General features: G+C 37.5%; 1 protein-coding gene across 18 annotated transcripts in view; it reads right to left on the reverse strand.

Annotated features, from left to right (window-relative positions):
• The window catches only part of GPHN (gephyrin), a 259,406-nt gene that overhangs the window by 21,056 nt on the left and 214,741 nt on the right, over positions 1-23,609 (reverse strand). For all 18 annotated transcript variants that reach the window (XM_048947457.1, XM_048947455.1, XM_048947453.1 and 15 more), the window contains 6 exons: positions 19,933-20,025; positions 17,071-17,126; positions 11,654-11,773; positions 6,969-7,027; positions 6,595-6,748; positions 5,375-5,496 (listed from right to left, as the gene is read on the reverse strand). In XM_048947457.1, coding sequence (XP_048803414.1) covers positions 5,375-5,496; positions 6,595-6,748; positions 6,969-7,027; positions 11,654-11,773; positions 17,071-17,126; positions 19,933-20,025 — 604 coding nt within the window. The remainder of the gene's footprint in view (positions 1-5,374; positions 5,497-6,594; positions 6,749-6,968; positions 7,028-11,653; positions 11,774-17,070; positions 17,127-19,932; positions 20,026-23,609) is intronic.

The raw sequence follows: 23,609 nt of genomic DNA on the forward strand, positions 1-23,609 counted from the left end.
GGTCTTAGTTATCCTCCTGAACATGAAGACACTCTTTCAAAGATTGTATTTTGGAATATCGTATAGTAATACCAGAACAAGAAAGGTGATTTTTAAGGTGTTTACCTGCCACTTAGGAGCTCTGTGTCAACCAATGTATCACAAAAGAGAGGTATATAAATGAGAAAAAAATAACTTCTAATGCAGATGAGCTCCCATATGCAAATTCATCACACAACATAAAAGAAAAAACACTGTTGATTTTATAATTGTTCTGATCAGTTTCTAAAGCAACTGAGCAGATAAAGTGAATTTCCTACATTTCTCTTCTGAATGAAGAAGATATTCTTCCTATCTCCATTGTGCAATCACAAGCCCATAAATGAAAATGTGGCTGGAAGCAGCTAATTTTATTAATATGTCTCTGAGAAAAGATGATAAGCAAATTCAAAAACAGAGAAAAGAATGCAGAGAAGGGAAAAATGAACTCAAAGGTAAAAACATGTGAGGAAACTGAATTCATTACAAATGTCATCAAAATTCTTCAGCCAATTGAATAAAATGAATCTCTCATTGATAGAAATCTGTCCAAATGGAAGATGGCTTTCTAAACTTTAGACACACTCTATAGAAGGTTTTTATATGGCTAAACATCACAGTTTTAAATAAACAGTGGTCACAAAGAAGACCAGAAATGAAAGGCAGACACAAAAATTTCCTGATCATTGGGTTAATCGAGCTCTACAGCTCAGAACTGAGATGAACACTTGTTTTATCAATAGTTTCCACAGAACCAAATAATTTCAGAAACTATAAGCAAAGGAAAAGAAATTAGAAGCCTTTTTTAACCTGGTCTTTCTACATGAGACAACAGACAAAAGTACACTGGAGTGTCAGTTTTAACTGGTCAGCTGATCTGTAATTTTTAGCAAGTTATTCAGACAAAGACACAGGTACAGCAGCTAAAACAACATCAGAAGGGTTCTCCCTTCTTTGACTTTGCGTAGTTTTGTGGGAATATCTTCCATTTCAACCTCAGAGATGTGTGTTCTTCAGACAGTTTGGTTTTCATGTGTTAAGACCACAGACAGAGAAAATGGCATTTAGACAGCTTCACCTATATAACATAGCTTTTGCTATGTTACTTATAAACCTATTTTCCAGGTTTGTTCTTTTCTCCTACTGGTTGCATTTATGATTTTAACTGCAGATTTTATCTGTGTGTTTTGGACTTGTGTTTTTAATTTTAAATACTGCATCCAATATAAAATTTATGAGAATGGAAACAATGACAATCTCAGAAACTGTTAAAATGGTTAGCAGTTAACACATGCTGGTTTCAGTTGAAAATACAAAATACGGAAATGTGACTTGAGTGGCCTGTTTGAAACATAACAACGTACAATTAAGATGCAAAGACATTTTAAAGTTGGACATAACTATTCTGCAGCCACCTGCAGAGGTACCATGCTCCTCCATCCTTTCACATTTCCTGCTAGAATGTGTTCACATGTATCACAGTCTTGAGCTTTGAAGCAGCTGTCACTGTGTTCACACCTCAGCTGGATGTGCTGTTTTCTTAAATAAATATCTTTGAGTGATTCATATGCTGAAATGACACACAGGAATACTTACCTCTAATTTTATCTTTGCAAAACAATTCTCGTGCTTAAGTACTAGCTTCTTATATATGACTGACAGAATTTCCAACCTTGTTAGAAAATTGACCTGTTATGGCAATAATGATACTCAACTATGCTTCCTATTGGCTTCAATGCTTATGGTGTATGGAGCTGCTCCCTGTAAGACGTAAAAATTTACTCAGTGTAAAATGTATAAAGAAAAAGAAGTAGAAAAAAGTGCTAAAAATATAAGCCCCAACAATGAAACAACAGGGAAATACATAACAGTGAGGACTTTGAAGAAAGTATTACAAGTTTTAATTTTTCCTTCTGGGGAAGTTCATAATTTCCTAGTTTTTTTACCACATCTGTTCTGTACGTATAGCAGGCATAGAGTCTTCCTCTTTTTTCACTCTCTGTTTACATATGTTAATATGTACAAAATAAACTGCACATATGCATGAGCACATGCAAACATATACAATCTATGGTTTAACTTCTGTAAACCATTTAGCAGACACTAAAGGCTTGTCCATCTTTTCCACAGACATGCTAACCAAAAAATCGTAATTGTATCCTTCATAAGACCTCTTTGGTAAGTCTCTTGCATTTTTCAAGCACTGTGGTACTCCATCAAGGCACTCGTGTTAGTCAGAAAGATATATACTGAAATATCCACACAGAGAACACTGTCTCTGTAACTTTACTATCTAATGAAATAACATTATACTGGTTATCAAATTTATTTGTGTAATCAGATTTTACATTTGATTGCAGATGTGCTTTATGTAAATTTATGAACAGGGTATGCTGGTGTGAGAAAGGGAGGTGAAAAACTTATAAGGTCCTTATATCAGGTGGTGAGGATTCTTCACTAAGTCAACAATAACAAATTCTGCTTTCAAAACTTTCTACAAATTACAAAATCACTCTAGAATTGGAGGCTCACTACTTTTATTCTCTAAACTAAAAGTAACTACCTCTGCAGAAATGACCCCCCCAAGCATGAAACTGAAAGCTTAAAAAGAATCTTTCATTACCTTTCATAGAATCATAGAATGGCCTGGATTGAAAAGGACCTCAAAGAGCATCCAGTTTCAACTCTCTGCCATGGGCAGGGTTGCCAACCACCAGACCAGGCTGCCCACAGCCACATCCAGCCTGGCCTTGAATGCCTCCAGGGTTGGGGCATCCACAACCTCCTTGGGCAACCTGTTCCAGTGTGTCACCACCCGCTGTGTGAAAAACTTCCTCCTAATATCTAACCTAAATCTCCCCTGTCTCAGTTTAAGACTATTCTCCTTGTCCTATCACTATCCATCCTCGTAAAAAGTCAGTCCCCTATTGCTACTTGAAGGGAGTGTATACAGTGAGGTACAATGAGGTCTCCCTGGAGCCTTCTCTTCTCCAAGCTTAACAATCCCAGTTCCCTCAACCTGTCCTCATAGGAAAGGTGCTCCAGACCCCTAATAATCTTAGTGGCCCTGCTCCAAGACTCCATCTTCTTCCTGTACTGGGGGCCCCAGGCCTGGATGCAGTACTGCAGATGGGGCCTCACAAGAGCTGAGTAGGGGGGGACAATCTCCTCCCTCTCCCTGCTGGCCACCCCTTTTTTTAATGCAGCCCAGAATACAGTTACTCTTCCAGACTGCAATCACACACTGCTGGCTCATGTCCAGCTTCTTGTCCACCAGGACCCCTAGGTCCTTCTCCACAGGGTCTAGATAATATTATTTCAAGACACAGAGATTTTATTAGGGATAATTCAGAAGCATCAATCTCTCTCATAACTTAAAGCAAAACTGCAACACTTGTCTACCTTTGACGCATGCATATGTTTGCTGTTTTTCAGCTTTCATCCAGCAAGTAAAAAAGGGGCTATAACATGTATTTATGCTAGAAAAGTAAAAAAAAAAAAAACCAAACAAACATACTTGGCTCTTACATCACTAAAACTGTTTGTACCTATTACTGAGAGATTTCAAAATTAATTATTTTTTACACACATTCTGTGCCCATGAATCTCTATGGATTCTTCTTGAAAGCAATTAAGTAAAAGACTACAGTTTTGCATGATGACCCTACGTTACACTTTACACCTGATGGTATTGACTTCCCAGCAAATTTGATTTAGATAGATACTCAAAGGCCTCTATCAGGTCTCCTCAGAGCCTTCTCTTCTCATGGCTGAACAGCCCCAGCTCTCTCAGCCTGTCCTCATAAAGAGGTGCTCCATCCCTTAGATCATTTTTGTGGTTCCCTTCTGGACGTGCTCTAACAGGTCCATGTCTCTCCCGTACTCCACATCTGGACACAGTACTTCAGATGAGGTCTCACATGCACAGAGTAGAGGGGCAGGATCACCTTCCTTGACCTGCTGGCCATGCTTCTTTTGATGCAGCCCAGGACACGGCTGGCTTTCTGGGTTGTGAGGGCACACTGCTGGCTCGTGTCCAGCTTGCCATCCACCACTACTTCCAAGTCCTTTTCAGCAGGGTTATGTTCAATTCTTTCATTTCCCAGCTTGTACTGATAATGGGGGTCGCCATGACCTAGGTGCAAAACCTTGCACTTGGATTTGTTGAACCTCGTGAAGTTTTCCTGGACTCACTGTTCAAGATTATCCAGGTCTCTTTAGATGGCATCCCATCTCTCAGGCATGTTTGACCACACCACACAGCTTAGCGTCATCTGCAAACTTGCTGAGGGTCTACTTGATCTCACTGTTGATGTCATTAATGAAGATATTTAAGAGCACTGATTCCAGTACTGACCCCAGAGGGACAGCACTCATCACTGATCTCCATCTGGAGATTGAGCCATGAACCACCACTCTCTGGGTATGATCTTGCAACCTGTTCATCATTCACTGAATGGTCCACCCATCAAATTCATATCTTTCCAATTTGGAGAGAAGGATGTCGTGAGGGACCGTGTCAAAGGTCTTACTGAGTTCTGTCAGGCCAGAGAAACAATAGTGCTGTCTGGATGCAGAGGTAGTATACAGAAGGGTTTGCTGCAGTTGTTGTATCACATTTTGTGTACAAAGATTTCAAATAAAACTGCATTTCCTGCAGGCATCATTCAGGTTGTTTCAGATATCATAAAATCACACACTGGTTGGCCCATTCATATACTTTTTGTTAAGCTAGAGATGTGCATTAGGGAAGACTGGTTTTGAAAAAAGCTGTTCCCCAGCAGAATCTTTGTCTCCCTGCTTGGGAATTCTGTCATCAGTCAAGGTGAGATATAGATGCTGAGATTCAATATTTTTTTTTTTCTGATCTAGCCTTACTTCTAATCATCCACAAGGAATAACCTATTTCTAGCAAGTCTCAACATTTGACAAAAGATTATTCCTTAATTTTCTCCTGGAAAATAAACTTTGAGAGAAATCTTCAGTCTCCCTTCACTGGTTCAGAAAAAAATATAGTTCTTATAGAAATATCTCCACAGAGGTGCATTTTCACACGTACTAAATACAGTGCTTGTGATGACACTGCAGCAATAAAATCAATTTGCAGCTGTAATAAATATTTCAACGAACGGAAGGTAAAATAAGATAAATGACATCCAATAAAAAGTTTATCAAATTATTATTCTTAATATTTCTTAATGAAAAGAGTAAAATGTCTCCTCAAAGACATGCACTGACACAACTCAGTGATACTTAAAATGAGTGACAGTTTCTCTGGTATATTTTTTCTCCACAAATGTTGTAAAGTGAATCACACGAATACAAAGTGACATCCGTACTAACATATTGTACTTACTTATCTCCCACAATTCCCAAGTTGATTGTTGGATAGCCATGTTCCTGGATAGTAGCTAGGAGAGTTGAGCGGTTACTGTCTCGAATCTTTCCTGGCAAGAGATCATCTTCAGGATTCAGTAGCTATAAAACCAGGAATACTATTAGTCAATCTCCTCAGATCATTGTTTCTTTAAATGAATGAGAATTTTCTTCTTCAGATTGGACAGGACATTGTCAGAGGACGTTGTAAAATATGTGCAAAAAGTGATTTAGTGAATTTAAATTTAAGTGTAATTCTCCATTTTGCTTAGTTTCTATTGGTCCACGTCTGCAAAACCTGCTTTCTCTTTATAGTTACTAATCTTCTAATCTCAAACAGTATATATCAAACCAAAACTTTAAGTGTCCAAGTTATTTCTTGTACTTAAATGGTTTTATAGGAACCTCAGTGATGTTGTTATCCAGATTTAAAAGTATTAAAAGAAAATTTGAAGCTTTATAATGATGATGTAATTCAAATTACCTTGGAAAATAGAAACAACAGCTTTGTTCTTATATGAGTATTTTGGAAGTTCTACTACAAAACATACATATGTAAACATGCATTTTACATACATTAGGAATTCTTTTGTAGAACATAGGGAGGTAGATAATAAGAATATATCAGCAATAATGTTAGATAGTAAGGTAGAGAACAAACAAAAGTGGAGAATGGTTGTGTTTTGATGCTTTGGCTGGTGGAGTTTGTCTGAACTTCAACATGGGCTACAAATAATGAAAATACTAAGATACAATCCTGAAGAAGGGCATTTGCAGTATCATTCAGTTTTCAGAGACACGTTACCTTCTAATTACATAACAGCTACAAAGGAGTGCTGCTCAAAAGAAATTACTCTTCCAGTCATGACTGGCAGTAAATTATAGCCCTGAGTACCCCACAGGTTCTCCTCTCTGGTTGGCAAGAAGAAAGCAGCCGGCACAAGGCTGGATGCATTACCAAAATTTTGGCAAATACAGTGTGGGAGATTTGTGAGAGAGCAAGAACCTATGATCCTGTGGAGAAGGAAGCACAACAGGCTTCATACTTCATGTTGGCATGAGCTATCTCAGCATGAGTTACGATAGCTCAAAAACCCAGTCTATTTCAAAATAGACTGGAAATCATTATCCAAAACAGCATTCCTCTTCTTCTGAAGGTAAGAATTATTCAGACCTTGATTCTGAAGTTATTTTCCTTACCTCATTCCCTGTTGACATGACTGCAACCACTGGAAACTTGTTAACTTCTACTTCAGTTACTCCAACAGTGGCTAAGAGACCAATCTCAGATGGACCCATGTGAGTTCCTTTAGCCAGCACACATTCACCTCTTTTAATGTCATGTCCTATAGGTCTGAAAATAGTAGCACAGATAAAATGAAAAAAAGAATGAGAATGAAAGCAGCTTTGCTTGATTGGTCTGGCGTCAGATGAGAAGCGTTCAAGGATGATCATTAGTCAAATTGTCAAAATATCAGCAGTACTTAAGGCTAAACAATGACTGTAAAAATCACCATCAGCCCTTCTTTCCTTACAGATATTTTTACTGTTCATGAAACAGGCTGTTTACAGACCTGATATCTTGGCCCGGTCGGGCTTGCACCAGGATTCGAACTTCTAACTCTTCAGTGCCCTGTAAAAACAAGGAGACCACGTAAGGTCAGCAGAGTTATTCAAACAAGATTAAGCAGTTTTGATATCTCAGATTTCCAGGCAGCTCACAGTACTCATCACACTGAAATCTTGTGATTTAAGTATTACTGTTTTCCTGATTTGTGCAACAATAGATGTTAAAGCTAAAGAAGTTTATAAGAAGTTCATCTTTGATGAGCTCAGTAAGGAAGGACCAACACTGAATGCATAGTTTTACCTGCCATTTTTATGACCCCTGTGTTTATATACCTTTATGTTTTGATGTCCTATATTTGTTGATGTGGTCTACCAAGTGGTTTCTTTCCTCTCAGCCAACCTTATATCAAAGATGGCATTTCTAAAAGAGCACTTGACTGACAAAATGCCACTACATCCACAAAAAAGTAGGCAGACGATACAAGCTCTAACTGTTTCAAGATCTTCATCTTTGTAGTGGAAACTTCTATTTGAGAACCTTGTTATTACCAGAAAGAGGCCTATTCATCATCTTTATTTACAGTGAACAGGAGAGTGTCCTGAAAAGTCTGATGCCTACTTGAATTTTTCTGTTTACTTCTCCAGAATTTCAACAGTTTAATGTTTCATTCAGTGTCAATAAATGGTACATGACCTATACCATTAATATTTAATTTATAAACCTGCAAATGGTTTTATGATAAATATACTCAAATTTGATATTGGGCCAGCTTGTCAGGGGCACTGAATCTACAAGTACTTAAGCAGGCACAGGTTGTATTTTTACATTATGATGCAGTATTTCATAGTTCAAGTTCCTCAAATTTATAAATCAGATACTAGTCTTATGATGGAAAAAAAAGGTGAGTCATTGCCATTTGGAATACTATGCAGGGAAGACAGTGTTGTATTGGACACTTGGATTTGCTTTCTTTTCTTTAAGGTAATACAGACTGCATTTTCTGAGTTCAAATCAAATGCCTCAGAGCTTTAAAGAAAAAGCTCATGTTAAGGATAACATGCTGTGGCAAACTATGCTTCTGTTTGTATTTTGTGAAAGTAGCTATATTTAAACCCCTGAAAACCACGAAATGAAGAACAACACCGACAAACTCTGAAAACTTCTTATTTCTTATTTTACCATAGTATATCTAAATACACTGTCAACACAAATTCTGTTTTTTTAATACCTGTCCCTCCTGTTTAAGAGAAAAGACTATTTTTGGCAGCTAGTGTCCAAAATTGCTGTGCTAGAGCCTAAGACACTCTCTTATATCTTCCTTATTTCTGTCTGAATCTGTAAAAGATCATTTAGGCTTGTGATGAAAATCTGCAAGAAAAGTTAGTCTAGTAACTATTTCACTTTTCATGACACTCTGGGGATGGTAGGTCAAATGTGAATTTTCCATAGCTTTGATAACATTTTAAAAATAGTTAGGCAGTTTCTAGGGAATCAAGACAAGTGCATCTGATACATTTAAGTAATAGAAAAAGTCCTCCTTAGGGTCCCTGGATTACGGGAAACAAGGAAAAAAAATGCTTTTGAGAAATTTAGCAACCCCAAGTTTGAAAAGAATCATGGCAAGTATGACTGTAGACAATTGGGTGATGTGCAGAGATTGTTATCTGTGGAACTGATGAATGTCCCAGAATGCTTTATAAATACAAGATAATTCATGGTGGCTAGAAATAGGGACTACACAAAGATATGACTTTATACTGAGAATATCTCCCATTTGGTGTGTATCAGGCAGTAAGGCTCGTGCTGTAAATTAACATATTTTGAACTGTGTCTGAATGGTTCACTCTGATAGCTGTTAACAGTCAGCATACTGATGTTCAGTCTCAGAGCAGGATCTCTTATTTCATTGATCACTTTAACCTCCTTTTTTTCAAGAAAGTGAGATAAAAACTCAAAGAAAAAGGGCTTAGAAATGATCTTTCAAGGACTGATTTCTCAATGATGGTGCATCTGGCAAGCTGATGACAATTTTTCTTCCTGCTGAATAGATGTCATTCCTTTCAGGCCTGTGATTTTGACAGCCATTTGGGGAATCCCTGCTATGGTGTTTAAGTACTGCTATCACAACTAGAGGTCAAAGAGCCACTTTTAAAAGTACTCTGTCTTTTCAGAACAACATTTCTCAGATGTGAGAGATTTCATTTCAGTTAAATCCCAGCCTTGAAGAAGCTCTTAACAGTGAAAAAGAAAAGCCTTCTTCAAATATATAGCCAGCCAGGCATAAAAAAGGGAGATGAAAATAACATGTTAACTAATTGGTACTAACTACAGGATTAGCAGAGTAGCATATTCAAGGAAAAGCAAAAATTGAAGGATTCTACCTCACACTCAAAAGCAGGAAAACGACAGTGAAGCTGGCTGACCATTTGCTGTGAAATACAGAGTTTATGTATGCACACAGCCATATAATCTATTCCCACATGCAGAAAACACACTCATGAACTGTGGAATCTAGGATGACAGTCATCCACAGTCATCCAAGAAGAAAGTAGGAAATAACATGTTATCATGTATACTGCTATGCAATGTGATAATCTTGTAATGACAATGTGGGCAATGGCCACAAGCAAAACTTGTTCAGTAGAGGAAATTGAATGGTTAACAAGTGGTAAAGTCAATGACATATTTTACAAGAAAATACAGTTTACACATACACATCTGAAACCTCACAGCAGGACTGACGCAAGAAATTCTGTGTTAGGAAGAAGGCCAGACAAGACAGCTTGCAGACTTCATCAGATATAAAAATCGATGTATTTACAGTAAGAAGGCACGAAAAAAAGTAATGAGAATATGTTTCAGTTTTCGCTGTCTTCCTCAGCTGCAAATGCTAGAATTCATGTGCTTACATGCCAGCTCCATCTGCAATGCTAGCATGTAGCTATGCTGAAGTGCAACAGCTTGTCAGAACAGCAGCAGAGCAAAGGCTGATATGAGCAGAAAACCATGCATACATTTCATTCCAAAACTGAACTCGGAATCTGTGTAAAGAAGAGACATCTACTTGCTGGTAAAACTGACAGATGATGGCAAACATGACAGTAGTGTCCTGAAATCACAGCTGGCTAAGTGAAGGTAATGTTTCAGAAAGAGTTCTCCAAACACATGGAAAGAGAGAAAAATACGTAGGTAGTCCAAGACAAACTGGGATACAGTTACCTATAGACATCCCCCGTGCTCCATTAAAAAAAACGATTGTGCTTTGAGACAACTGTGTGTACACAATTAGTGCTATAGTACCATGATGTCAGAGGTGGACGTTAGTGGTATGGCAGTAGAGGTTGAACTTTCCTACCAATATCCTGTTACACTTTATTGGTGCAACAGATGGCAGCAGAGGGGCAGTTTGATCAAACAGTGTTTGACATGGAAGTGTGGATGAGGCAAAGGTGTTGCACTGAATTCCTCCATTTGGAAAAAATGGCACCCATTGACATTCACTGACACTTGCTGAAAACTTATGGAGACTAAACAGTGGATATGAGCACCGTGAGGCAGTGGGTGATGTGTTTCAGTAGTGGAGACTGTGACAGTGGGTCAGTTCCACTGGTGCAGATTTGTATGAGCACGGCATGCAGGCTTTTGTTTCTTGCTGGTGAAAATGCACAGCTAGTGGTAGTGACTACACTGAAAAAGAGTGTTCTGTAGCTAAGAATGTTCTCTATCAAATAGTGTTATTGAGCTCTTTGTATCTGTTGTAGTTTTCATGGAAATAAGTAGGAGACATTACTTTTGGAGTGACCTGTGCGTAAGGGAGATTGATCTGCTGCTGAACATGAGCTCAGTACAAAAGAAGCAAATATAATGTCTAATTGCCACTACTGTGTATTTCAAAATGTGAATACAGTTCACGCTCAAACTGGATTGTAGTCATGGGCACCTCACTACACGAGAGACACTGAGGCCCTGGAGCATGGTCAAAGAAGGGCAACAAAGCTGATGAGGGGTCTGAAGCACAGGCCTTACGAGGACCCGCTGAGGGAGATTATTTAGTCTGGAGAAGAAGAGGCTCAGGGGAGACCTTATTGCTCCCTACAACTACCTGAAGGGAGGTTGTGGTGAGATGTGGGTCAGCCTCTTCTCCCATGTAACTAGTGATAGGACTAGAGGGAATGGTCGCAAGTTGCATCAGGAGAGATTCAGGTTGAACCTTAGGAAAGAGAAATACTACTTCTTTAAAGAGTGGTTAGGCACTGAAGTGGGTGGACCCTGGAAGTGTTCAAGAAACATTCAGATGTTGTACTGAGGGACATGGTTTAATGGGCAATATTGCTGGTAGGTGGATGGTTGGACTAGATGATCTTGGAGGTCTTTTCCAACCTTGGTGATTCTATGATTCTATGGATTTCTGAGAGGCATTCGCTCTTCACTCAATCGTGCTCCCAAAAACTTTGGTACCAGCAGATAACAACCACAAAGAAAAATCAAGGTCAGGATAAGCTAGCCTGTGGTAGTGTTACTATGGTTCAAAAAACAGAATTGCTACTAGGAACCGACATGAAACTCCTTGAACTTCTAAGATAAACAGAAAAGGTCTTCTACAGTACTTTCTTTCATATTTACAGGATTGCACCATGAGCAACATGCTGCTGCAAGCAAAAGCAAAATGAGTTTTAACTTGTGACTCACATCATCTGATTCCCTGATGAGTTCTGTATCTTCCACTTGCACCACTGCATCAGCACCACAAGGGATTGGAGCACCGGTTGTAACTCGCATTACCTGACCTGGCATTACAGTTTGAGTTGGCTGAAAAACAAAATAAAACAATTGGGTTTTGAATAGAAAAATCTTAAATGATATGAACATTATGAAGGTAATCTGAAAGAATAAAATTCTTCCATATGGCATGTATCTTGTTATACTGCTAGTGACAGGAACAAACTCGAACACCTTTGAAAATCATTAGGAACCTGGCTTTTAGGTCACGTGTAAGGTAGCTTCATTTTTCCTTAGATTTCTATCACAAGCATGGCTTTCAGGTGGAGCAATATGGTGATATTCTGATTGGCTCATAAATTCACACATAAACGGAGACCTTTAGAAACTTACATGAGCAAAAATCTACTACATGTCTGGAAATAAACATTTTTGCATCCTTAGGTTGAATTTCCTTTTTACTTTTTTTACATGTTCTGTGACTGGAAGCCATTGCCATACTGACCTACAAGGACATGGGACAAGATCCAAGAAACTGTTAGTCTAACTTCAGTCCCCAGAAAAGCTATGGAGATTGTCCTGGGTGGGAGGAAATGGAGAGGGAGGCAGCATTTCCTTCTCCCCACTACTCAGTGATAGAATACGAGTGAAGAACACACAGCTGCACCAAGGGATGTTCAGGCTGGATAGCAGGAAAAACTTTACTGTAAGAGCGGTCAGACACTGGAACAGAATTCCTAGAGAGGTGGTTGATGTTCCAAATCTGTCAGTATTCAAGAGGCATTTGGATGATGCCCTTAATAGCATGCTGTAGCTTTTGGTTAGACATGAAAAGATCAAGCAGCTGGACTAGATGGTCACTGTAGGTCCCTTCCTAAATCTCTGAGTTTCTCATATAACCTGCTGCTTAATTTTTAAGCAGATTTCCTCATAATGAGAGACAGTTCAATGTCAGTTCACAAAGAATATTTACTTTTGCAAAGGTCTCTTTAGCAAAGACTAAAATATATAATGCTCTACAATTATGTAAAGATGCAGTACATCAAAAAGTTTCACTAGAAGAATACAAAGAACAGAAAAATACCAGAATAAAACAAGTGATGTGATTTTGATAATGTTTCACACCAGGAAGCCTATTTTAACACAAATGTACAAAGTCCAGAGTCAAACTGTAATTCGGCCACAACCATATGAGAAATACATAACGAAAACAAAAATCTTTGTGATAAAGTGCAGCTAAAGGAAGCTGTATAAAAATTGAGATTTTACTGCTGGAATGTGTTTGTTCCACACAATGTCTTAGTAAGGCCAACTTATTTGGGTTTTACTGTGATTAGTGTACATGACACACACAGCTGTGATCAATCCAACATATTCTGTGCATGTCAACATTTATAATTCCTGTACAGATTGACTCTATATTCCGTATGCAACACTGGACTGTGTTCAGGACTTCTCAGACTGAGTATGATTAGCACATATTTGATAGCTACCCATAGAACTTCAAAGTAGTAATGCCTAAGCACTATTATTTGCTCATGCACAGCAGTGATACACTCCACGACTTTTGACAGGAAGCTGTTAGACATCTGTAAATTCTAGACATGTGGCCAATGTTTCAAATGTACATAGCTGTGTTTGCCTTGTCCATTATTCTACTCCATTTCAGTGCAGCTGTAATGTCTGAAATCTGAATATTCCTTTGGAGTGTGTGTATTTCAGAGGCTGCTGTATTTTGTTCTTTGGCACAAAGGCACTAGGAAAGGTTGTAAATGGATTGTACCTAATTTACCACAGTAATGCTCACTGTACCCCAAGAAATCACTGAGTTTGGATTTGATTGAATACTGGCCCTTTTCTAAGTGTAAAGGAAATCTAACATCCTTTGAGAAGAACATAAAATGCAAAGATTAACTGGAAAAAGAGTTCACGCTTGCAACATGCCATGGTTTATATGCTTTCTGAGTAAGACTGATGTTATTTTAAAGTAAGCATCTAACATTAATAAGATGAAAGAAATATTTTTTTTATTTTTTTTCAAACAGAATTCTCACCATGGATTATTCAAGGAGCTGCTGATGAATAGCTGAGATGCAGCTATTTACACTGAATATGATTAAAAGTGAAAATAATCCTGTCCAGTGTGGTGGTTTGATTTTTATGAAAACCAGTGTTGCAAAAAGCAAAGCTTACGCCTTGGGAGTGTGGGAGCTCTTTTGCATATTCCTGTAGGTATATTACAAATAAGTAATATTGTTTTGAACTTAATAATCAGTCTTTTAGCAGCAAATTTTAATGGAGAAATGTTTTGCATAAAAAATTCACCCATTTAAAATACAGTTTTTCAGCCTCAAAAATGACAAAAAAAATGCATACATAGGAAAGAAATGTCTGCCATACATGTCAGAAAATAGTGTTTATAGTGACAAAATGCACAGTAAATATCCATGTTTTTGGAATTTATTACCATATGAAGTTAATTTTTTTGAGGTGCAGTGATGAAAGTGTTTAAACAAATTTACAATGCAGTAACATTTGTTTTTATAATCAGCTGCATTGCTCTTATATTTCATTTCCTTTTTGTCCTTTGGGAATTTGGTCAGATGAACTTAATAAAGATGACAGGGGAAAAGACAGGGCTGTCTTCTCCTTCTGTGCTAGGCACTGTGAAGAGATTATTGCTTCTCAGAAAGCATATTAATGCACCAATTTCACAGAAGCTCTTTTAAAGGTCACCGAGATCTCACACCTACCTGCAATAGGGCAGTACAGGATTCTACCCCTCACCTTCATCACTGATAATGCATTTTTATGTTAATCACTGACTAAAACCAGAAGTAATCTGTCAAGCATAGCCTCATCTCAGGCATTTTCTCTTGCACAATATTGCACCTCTCCTGCAAGATTTACAATGACCCATGCTCCTTTCTGTAAAAAGGGTCAAGTTAATGGAATGGTGAAAAATGTCTGTTTCCATCCATCCATTATGGTTAGTCACAGCTCCTCTTAAAAACATCATTGGTCTTCCAGGAAATTCTAATCCTCAGCTATTCAACTCCATAGGAAGAAAATCATTGCTCCCTGTGGTCTAGTTTTTCACTGAGTCTGTGCTGATGGCTCTTGACTAGCGCTCTCAAGTGTGTCCTAAGCTCTCCAAAGCAGGGCTGTGTCTGAAAGTTTTCTTCAGTGCTAAATAAAAAAAGTCTGTTAATATAAGCATGACTATCTGGAAATGGAATTGAGAAAATAATATACAATTCACAGATTGATACAGAAATGTCCAGCTTGTCTATATGGTCGCTCTGTAGTTCTCAGTCCCATTTTCTTCCTCTTTAGGTAGCATTTACATAACCTTTTTCTCCCTACAGGAGAAGCCAAATCTAAACCTATTTTGAACTCCCTGCTGTGAATCATTCAGTTAATTGGTCTGTAACATGAAAAGCAGTATGCTGCTGCTGAGAGTGACTGAAGGGTGAAATAAGACTGAGGAGACTTCCATGGCTATAAATCGTTTCTTGGGAAGGAGATGAACATGAAGATGTGTTGGCCCAAGAGAAAACCTCTGACCAATTATTCAGAGGTCAACAGCCTCATTTTTCTTACTTGCCGCTGGGATTTCCAGAACTGTTCTCTCTCTGCATGCCCCCCATTCCAATTAATCTGGTAGGACAGACTGTCCCTGTAGATACACATCTGTGAGCTACTGAGTTTTGTAGGAGGGAAACAGTCTTCCATTTGCCCTTCCATCCTTACTACAAACCTGCTGAACTGATTAGGACATCGAAACCCCTCAGACCTGTGGGCAGTTCTGAGTCCACACAGTTTCACCAGCACTGTTTGCAAGCACTGCTGTGCCATAATGCTTTTTAACTAACAAAATAAGAATACTGATGACAGGTAAATAATGACACAAATGATAATACAGCAGATTGCTCTGCTGGTTTTGATAGTTTATAATGATCCATAAAAGGTCGTAGATGCAGTTGACAATCTTCTGTATTTTAGACTAATGTTTGAAAATATAGACAGACTGAATATTCAAGGCAGATATAACAATACTGGAACCACTAATCTACATATTTCTACTATTTTAAGTAATTTTACACATTTTGTGTAACAGATTCATTAATCTAAGTTCATATGAGTACCATTATTGGGATAATGCCTATGCCACTACAGTATAATTCATGACAATGGATGGGAGATGCAGCACCTATTTATCATGCACCTGTATCTACCATGATTAGCGAAATGAAATGTTGCATTTGTTATGCATATATAGGCAATTCATTACAAAAAAAAAGTTACAATCCTGCAACAGGTAATGCTTCTGAAATCTGAAACAACTGTTTGAAACACAACTGTTTTATCTGAGACTTTTGGGTTTAGCAGTTTTACAGGTAATAGTGTAAAATCCTCATCAAAGCTTATCCTTTGTTTGCCTGCTGCTTACTCCATTTATCCATCATTTCACATACATTAGATTTTGATCAGAATTGTATGCTGGGACTTGAAGCAGCTGGAGAAAAATTTTAGATAACCCATGTTCTCTTGAACAGAGGGTATCAGGTATAATTAAATTGACAGAATAATGAAAGTGGTAGAACATAACTGATTCTTTTTTCTATAAGTCATGCTAGTATTAGTATGGAAGTTTTATCAAATGTGCTCTTGAGTCTGGCCATGAATCACAGTCTCTACTTATGAATACTTATATGACACGGCAGGTCATGAATTGATGCTACCCCAACTTTCCCTTAAACTCAATCCATGTATCTGCTAATGAGCACAAGGACTCTTTAAACAAACAGAAAAGGAACAACAGTGCTAACTATGTTGCTGGGTTCCCCTGTGAAGCAAATCAAGCTTCTGATGCTTCCACAAGATTGTTCAGATTGTTACCTTTCTTAAAAGGCTTCTAACAAAATTCTAACCACACTTCTGTTTTCAGGAATCAGAGCAAAATATACAAGCAGTTTGTGGAAACAATTTCTGGGCTGATGTCTCTTTTAAAATCTGTCAGCAAGAAAGGGTTCAATCTTGCTTCTCTCTGTTTATGAACTGTAATACCACAAGAAACCTTGTGTCCACTAACCTTGTACTAGGGCAGAACATTACTGTATGTGCTCCTATAGGACATGTCAGCACAATGCTCTGAAGTATTTTAGGATATCCTTGTTAGTTCCTTATGTAACTGTACTACCTCACTGTTTGAAATCATGTCCCAAGGCACACAGCAGGAGGCTTTACAGCTGCATCCTACTTCCTGCCACCTCCAAGAATACTGATGTTGGAAGCCCTAGAGAGGCTTGTGAAAATACAAAGCAAGACCTTTACAAGAGAAAAATACACTTAAAAAGAAAATTGAGAGAAGAAATTGTACTTACCTGCTCTCCAGCCTGGGATTCCCCAATGATGAATCGATCCCCTGGACCATCTGCAGCTGTTAAGATGGACAACACAAAAGGTAAAGGTTGAACCAAAACAAATGACAGTAATAGAAATTAAGAGCAGGAGAGCTAAAGAATGGTCTAAGATTGAGTTCTTCAGTTTAATTACAACAGAGCTTATGGAAGTTTTGCAAACATTCTAAATTTTAAGTCATCGTTTATTATTTTGAAAATTACAGGTGCCATAGGATTTTTAACAGAAAATTTCTGGTGATATGGAAGCAGGATTAAGAGATGAGGAGAAATTACATTAATAACAAAGACTTAAGGGAGTTCATGAACTTACATGTATAAAAATGTCCCACTGTGAGCAAAATTTTCTCTGAGACCAACACATGGGAATCAATGTGTTTTCAAAATGTTTTCACACAGTCTGTTGTCTGCTTTATTGACATTTATAGATTCTATTTCTGCTTTTGGAGAATGTGGACAAGTGCAGTGGTTACAGACTACATTGGCTGGATTTTCTGAAGGGCAGCAGGGCTGCTTCAGAAATATGCATTCTCTACCTTCTTTTTAGTTCTGTGATTTCAGGAAGTAGTATTGAACTAATTACCTTACACCCTTTGTTGAAGACATTCTGAAAGTTAAAAGGTAGAGATCACTGATTTAACAAACTGCAAGTCTTCAGGACTTCTAGATTAGTCAGATTTGTAATTTTACAGGGACACTAACGGCATGATTCCTAGCAAAGTTCAAGCTTCTGCCTGCCTCAAAGGTCTTACAGTGAAGTTGCATTACTGATGTTTTCTTTGAAGGCTCCAGCACTAGAACCAAAAGACTATAAACAGTCATGTTTCCATTATAAATGAAGGAAGCTTCTAGTTCTCATAGTTATAGTAAAAATCTTTAAAATATGAATGAGCATAATCAAAGAATGCAGAACACAAAAAACACAGGAATCTCCAATCTGTGATTTCTAAGCAGTTGATAGCAGCAATACTGCTTTCTCTGTGAAATGGTTCAGAGATTTTCACAAATTAACTGTTACTTGATTTTTCAAGTTTATTAGCTGTTTCTTTGCTAAATATACAGAATCATAAAGACAGCATGGCATTAAAACTGACTGACTAAATGAAACTTTCCTGTAAAACAGCAAATTTTTTTGTAATGAGGAAATTGTTCTGGCTCTCTCAAATCTGTCTACATTTGGCCTTTTTTTTTTTTTTTTTCCAGGCAATCAGAGAGACTCTACCACTACTTGAATAATGCATGTAATACTACTGAATACAGTAGTCAAACCTAAAAAATGCGCTGGGATGATCTTCCAAAAGAAGAGAAAAAATCCTTAATGGCTACATTATTTTAAAATTTATTCCCTAATTAATAGTGATAAGGAGACAAGGTTTACAGATGATATAAAACTGATACAGCTTGAAGAACTAGAGAAGGTTTTGAGGCTAATCCTTTATAATCTCTGTCTACAAGCTTTGTTTCTCATACCCTGAGATAACAGATCTACAAGAACAATAATGTTGTTATTCTATTTGAATCCACAACCAAAATTAGGGCCTTATCTGTCACAGAAGTTGTTAAGAAAGGAGTTCACGACCATTCTGATCATTCTGCATGTTTACTGAGACAAAACTTTTGCTTTCCTTTACCTTGTAGCAATCAATTTGCAAGACAGAATTCTCTTGTTCCCAAGGCCCTTGTCAGCAGCATGCTACTCAGAGCTTCTCCTCTCATCTTTTTCAGCACTATATTACCCGTATGTCTCTGGCTACATCTGCTATCTTGCCACAATTACTGGCCATTTTTGTCTGCCTGTTGTCTCTCACACACATGGATAACAGACAGCTCCAGTCAAATCTATCTTGCAGAGCTGAAAGTTAATTTTCTTACAATGTCCATGGGAAAGCTTATTGGACTACGTCCACTGCCTGGGCTGGCAGACAGTCTTTTTTGTGGACACCTGCTTTCCATTGTTTCAGCTGCTAATAACAAAAAAGACCTCTTAAAGCCTTTAAAAGGAAGTTGGGTACTGTATCTGAATTTCAGCATGGTGTTACAATGACTCAACACCTACCACAAGGATATCACTACCAGGATAATGTTCAATCACATTCATATATCATATGTATTTTAATTTCTCTCTACAGGCGCTTAAGTAAATATCTTTAGTCATCCTTTAAAAAGGAAAAAAAAAAAATGCACAGAGAAACAGCTTGTCAAAAGCACCTACTGGCAAACCAGAAGACAGACTCAGTTCTTTGGGGAAACAGCTTCCTGCCTGCTCCGTAAAACGCTGCAGCTCATTTAGATACAGTAACCAAAATTTTTCTGAAATACAAATCACTTTTTCTTTTGAGGTGCCTCCCTAAGATAACACTCTGATACGTATTTTTCAAAATTTTCTAAGGCAATCATTAAATAATTCACAAATAGGGAGCTGGATCTGTAATAGTTCAATGAAGTAACAGCTAAGAAAATTCTGATGAAGTCAACAACAGAGGAACAGAAGAATCACAAGTTATTCAGAAACAGATGTTCTGTTACTCTCATGGAATTCCTCGTGTTTCCAAGGAACTCATTAGCAACAAAGGTACATGTCCATGAGCACACATAGATGTACATTTGTTCATGTATCCACTTAAAAGACCTAAATTGAACTTCCTTCACATAGTTGCATTAGCAATGATTCCAGCAATGAACTGGAGCAAATCTTAAGAAAAACATCCATAGCTGGATCCAAAATACAAGTGCTGCTTGACTGACAAAACATGAAAGTGAACCAAAGACATGCTGAAAAGTAGTTTTACTGGCTCTATACTGCATGTTAAGGAAATAAGATTTTACCTCTGACAGCGTAGCCATCTTTTACAGATGCTGGAAACGGCGGTAGATTATCTTTTGCATATACATCTTGAGCAAGGACTCGGCCCATTCCATCTATAAAGGAGAAAAGAGAAAAGACCATTCATTAGAACTAGTGAAAAAGAAAACAGAGTGACAGCAGAGTGCTCTGATGGATGGAATGTGTACATGAGAGATCTCATGAACAGATCAGGTCTCTCAGGTTCTTGATTTCTGTCAAAACCTCTACATAAATGAAACAAACAAACTGGAATCTTTTTATAGGAGCAGCAGTAAGTGATCCATTATGGTAAAAACACTGACAGTTGATCTGAAAGCCAGGTAACCAAACACAGAGGTAACAGCTCTGATATGTGATCAGACTGAAAAAAAATATATTGTTTATCCTGAAATCTCTTAAAATTGCATGTGGTTCTGTATTTTAATTTAATTTTTGTTTTTGTTTTCTTGCAAAACATGAAAGGTAATAGAATAAGCACAGAGGATAGCACATAAACAATAACGATGGACATGTTTCAGTAAATTGAAAAAGAAGTTTTGCAATAGGTTAGCTTTGCCTAATTGCTGATGACATTTCTGATTATTGGAGGATGAGTGAACTTAAGTGTCAGGATTATTTATGTAAATTTACGCTGTAGTAGTTCTGAATATTTTAATAGCTGTTTCAAACACTCTTTCCCTTCACTTAGCAACCATGACTGATGAGCTGTAATTTGGCTCTGCCTCACTGTAGAGACCGGCACGAACCACTTCCCCCTCACGTACTTTACCTGTTTGCTTTCACAGTGCGAGGAAAAGCCCATTTTGTACAATGTGGAATGGAGTGGAAAATATCTATCTTATCCCTTCACACAGTGATAAAGAAGATTTATTTCATTTCTGACTACATGGAGTAGGAAGGGTCAGAACTACTGAAATCAGATGGATTCCAGTATGTTTAAGTAAAAGCAGCTAAGCAGCTGCTCTATAACAGAGGCCACTGCTCAGGAGCATGTTGTGGCACAGGAAGGCAAAATGCACCTGACAGCATGAAGGAATGAGAGGGAGCTTTCACTCAGAAATACTCAGAAGAGTACTCCTTCCAGGTGAATTTGTGTGAATAAACATGTTGTAGGATATCAGATATGCCAAGAAAGAAAAGATTTGAATAAAGTATGTTCCTCCTTCTGCAGCCTGACAGGAAAATCTACATCCCTCTGGATTTGCTAGGAAGGTAGGAGACCTGAATGGGTCTCTAAGTAAACACACATATTTTGTCAAGAAATGCACCTATGTGTTTTGGAAATGTTCAGCTGTAGCAAAGTATTATTTTACTTAGGACCACAATGTGATTTAGTAAGCAATTGTTTATAATTACAGTAACTCTAACATCATTGCACTCACATACCAACTATTCAGCCTCAAGTAAATATTTATGTTGTATTTTTGAAATATGGCTTACTATGAAAGTTCTGGTAAAATGTATTACAGCAACTAGAAAAACATTTCTGTGATGGCTATTAGCACTTCTGCTTATCACTGTAATACACAGTATGGGAGTTATTAGAAAGCTCACTGAAAGTGCTTGAACATTTGCACTGAAAAGAACACGCAGACATTTAAATTATAGCACAGAAAAGCCAGCTTTCAAATGCCTAGTAAAAACAACCTCTGCTCATAGACACACAGAATCTCGTACAAAAGTGATGCTTCTAATTTTAGTAGGCACGCCGTATCTTCATTTTACTTCTTGTCTGCATGCAAAATCACACCAATCAGAGCAAATTTGAACAGTATGTTCCTGGCATTCTGCCATGCTGTATCTGAAGTGAATAAATGGCAAGGCAGTAGTGGGAATGAATGTCATTAAGCAGAGAAAAATGTAAGAACTACTTGCCAGAGCCTTTAAATGCCAGAGCTTTCAAAATGAAGCTAGTCAGCAATTAAAGGACAATCTGAAACACTTCTTTACTCCCCTTTATGTGAACAATCATTTAAGAAATACCTCGTTCAACTTTATTTTAATTAATTGCAATTCACAAAACGTATTTTGAAATGCTTTCAGGTCATCAAGCAGCTTCATGAGATGCCCACAGTTTTCTGATTCTAATGCAAAATGGAGAATGACATGAAATGCACTTTTCAAATCTGAGTATTTCTTTTCTAAATCTCAATTGGTGAAACTGGTTAGTTCTGTGAAGAATTTTGATTTTCAAGGGTATTGGTACTGGGATAAAGTAGCGAGATGACAGGTTTTGTACTGTAGCTTTAAATCTTCCATTTCATAAATACTACTATATCTTCACACTGTGAGGTGAAAATGCAGTGCTATAAAAATAATTGTCAAGTTCAGAACGAATGGGCAACAGAAAAACATGTTCAAGCTCTGCAGAAGTTAGAGGGCTGTTGAACTCAATTAGCAAAACTCCTCAGCTCCGAGGCTTAAGTCTAATGGCCTGTTAAGACTTGGTTATCTCTACTTTCTACTTTTGGTATCAATTGAACTTCCTCTTCTTAGCTAGAAAACGATACTTGTTATCATGCTGTCTGAAGACTTTGCCATGTATATCCACAAAATAAGGTTTAGGTAACTGCATCTAGCTGGAATACAAGGCTAACTGGGAGCTTTGTATCAGACATGGGTAACAGTGGGTGGAATAAAGCTTGAACACCTTTGGTTTATGCTGCTTGTGTGAAATGTTTTAGGGCTGTCCAGTTGTTTTTTAATATAAAAGAGTTTAAATCATTTATCCAGGCACTGAACAAAACATTTACTAATGTGAAAGACTATTTTTCACAAGGTAACTATTCATCCTCCCCTAATCTTATGAGAGAATTGATCTGAGATCCCATCAGGAGATTTATATCTGTAGATTATAATAATTAAACTTGTAGTATCACAAAGACGTATCCTCTAGGAGGTTTCCTAAAGGCTCAATATTGTAATTTCATACTATGTATTGGAAATTCTTACACCACTAAAATACTTATTGAAAAATAACTTAGAAGAAGTGGTTTTGTGCTACGCTGCCAAGATACTAAGGAATATGTCTTTGTTAATATTATTCTCTGTTTGTATAATTATATGAATATTAAACCAAGTACATATATCTCTGCAGCAGCTCCAGACTTAGAATCGGCATGGATTTGGTGTCTTTAATAAGGCAACACGAAGAGATAAAGCATAATATCAAATAAGATATTATAAGGTATACTAGAATGCCTTCTCTTACCTTGACAGCATATTCCCATGTCATAGAATAAGAACAGAAACAATCAAATTGCCTTTGACAAACAAGAATATATCAAATTCTATACAGAGGATGAACACATAAGCGAGACCAATTACCTTCATTCTCTGTAAGGACATTTTGAAGACCGTGCAGTCTAGACAGAATCACTCTGCTATTTGTATGGTAGCATTATCAGCAGTAAGAAAAACCTGATACTTAGCCCATATTTTGATTTTTTAATATTGAAATAAATTGAATTGTGAAAACTTGTCCAAAGGATGTGGCAGCAGGCCATGATATACGCTGTGATTTTGTTGAATTTTACCATAATTCCACTGAAAAGGTTTGCAGATTAGATATATGAGACTGCTACTCACTGCTTTTGTAACTGCATAAATACTGGCCTATAAGAACAGTGTATACACATAAATAAATGGTTAACTTATA

Source organism: Lagopus muta, chromosome 6 (genome assembly GCF_023343835.1).
Source record: "Lagopus muta isolate bLagMut1 chromosome 6, bLagMut1 primary, whole genome shotgun sequence".
Lineage (NCBI taxonomy): Eukaryota > Metazoa > Chordata > Aves > Galliformes > Phasianidae > Lagopus > Lagopus muta.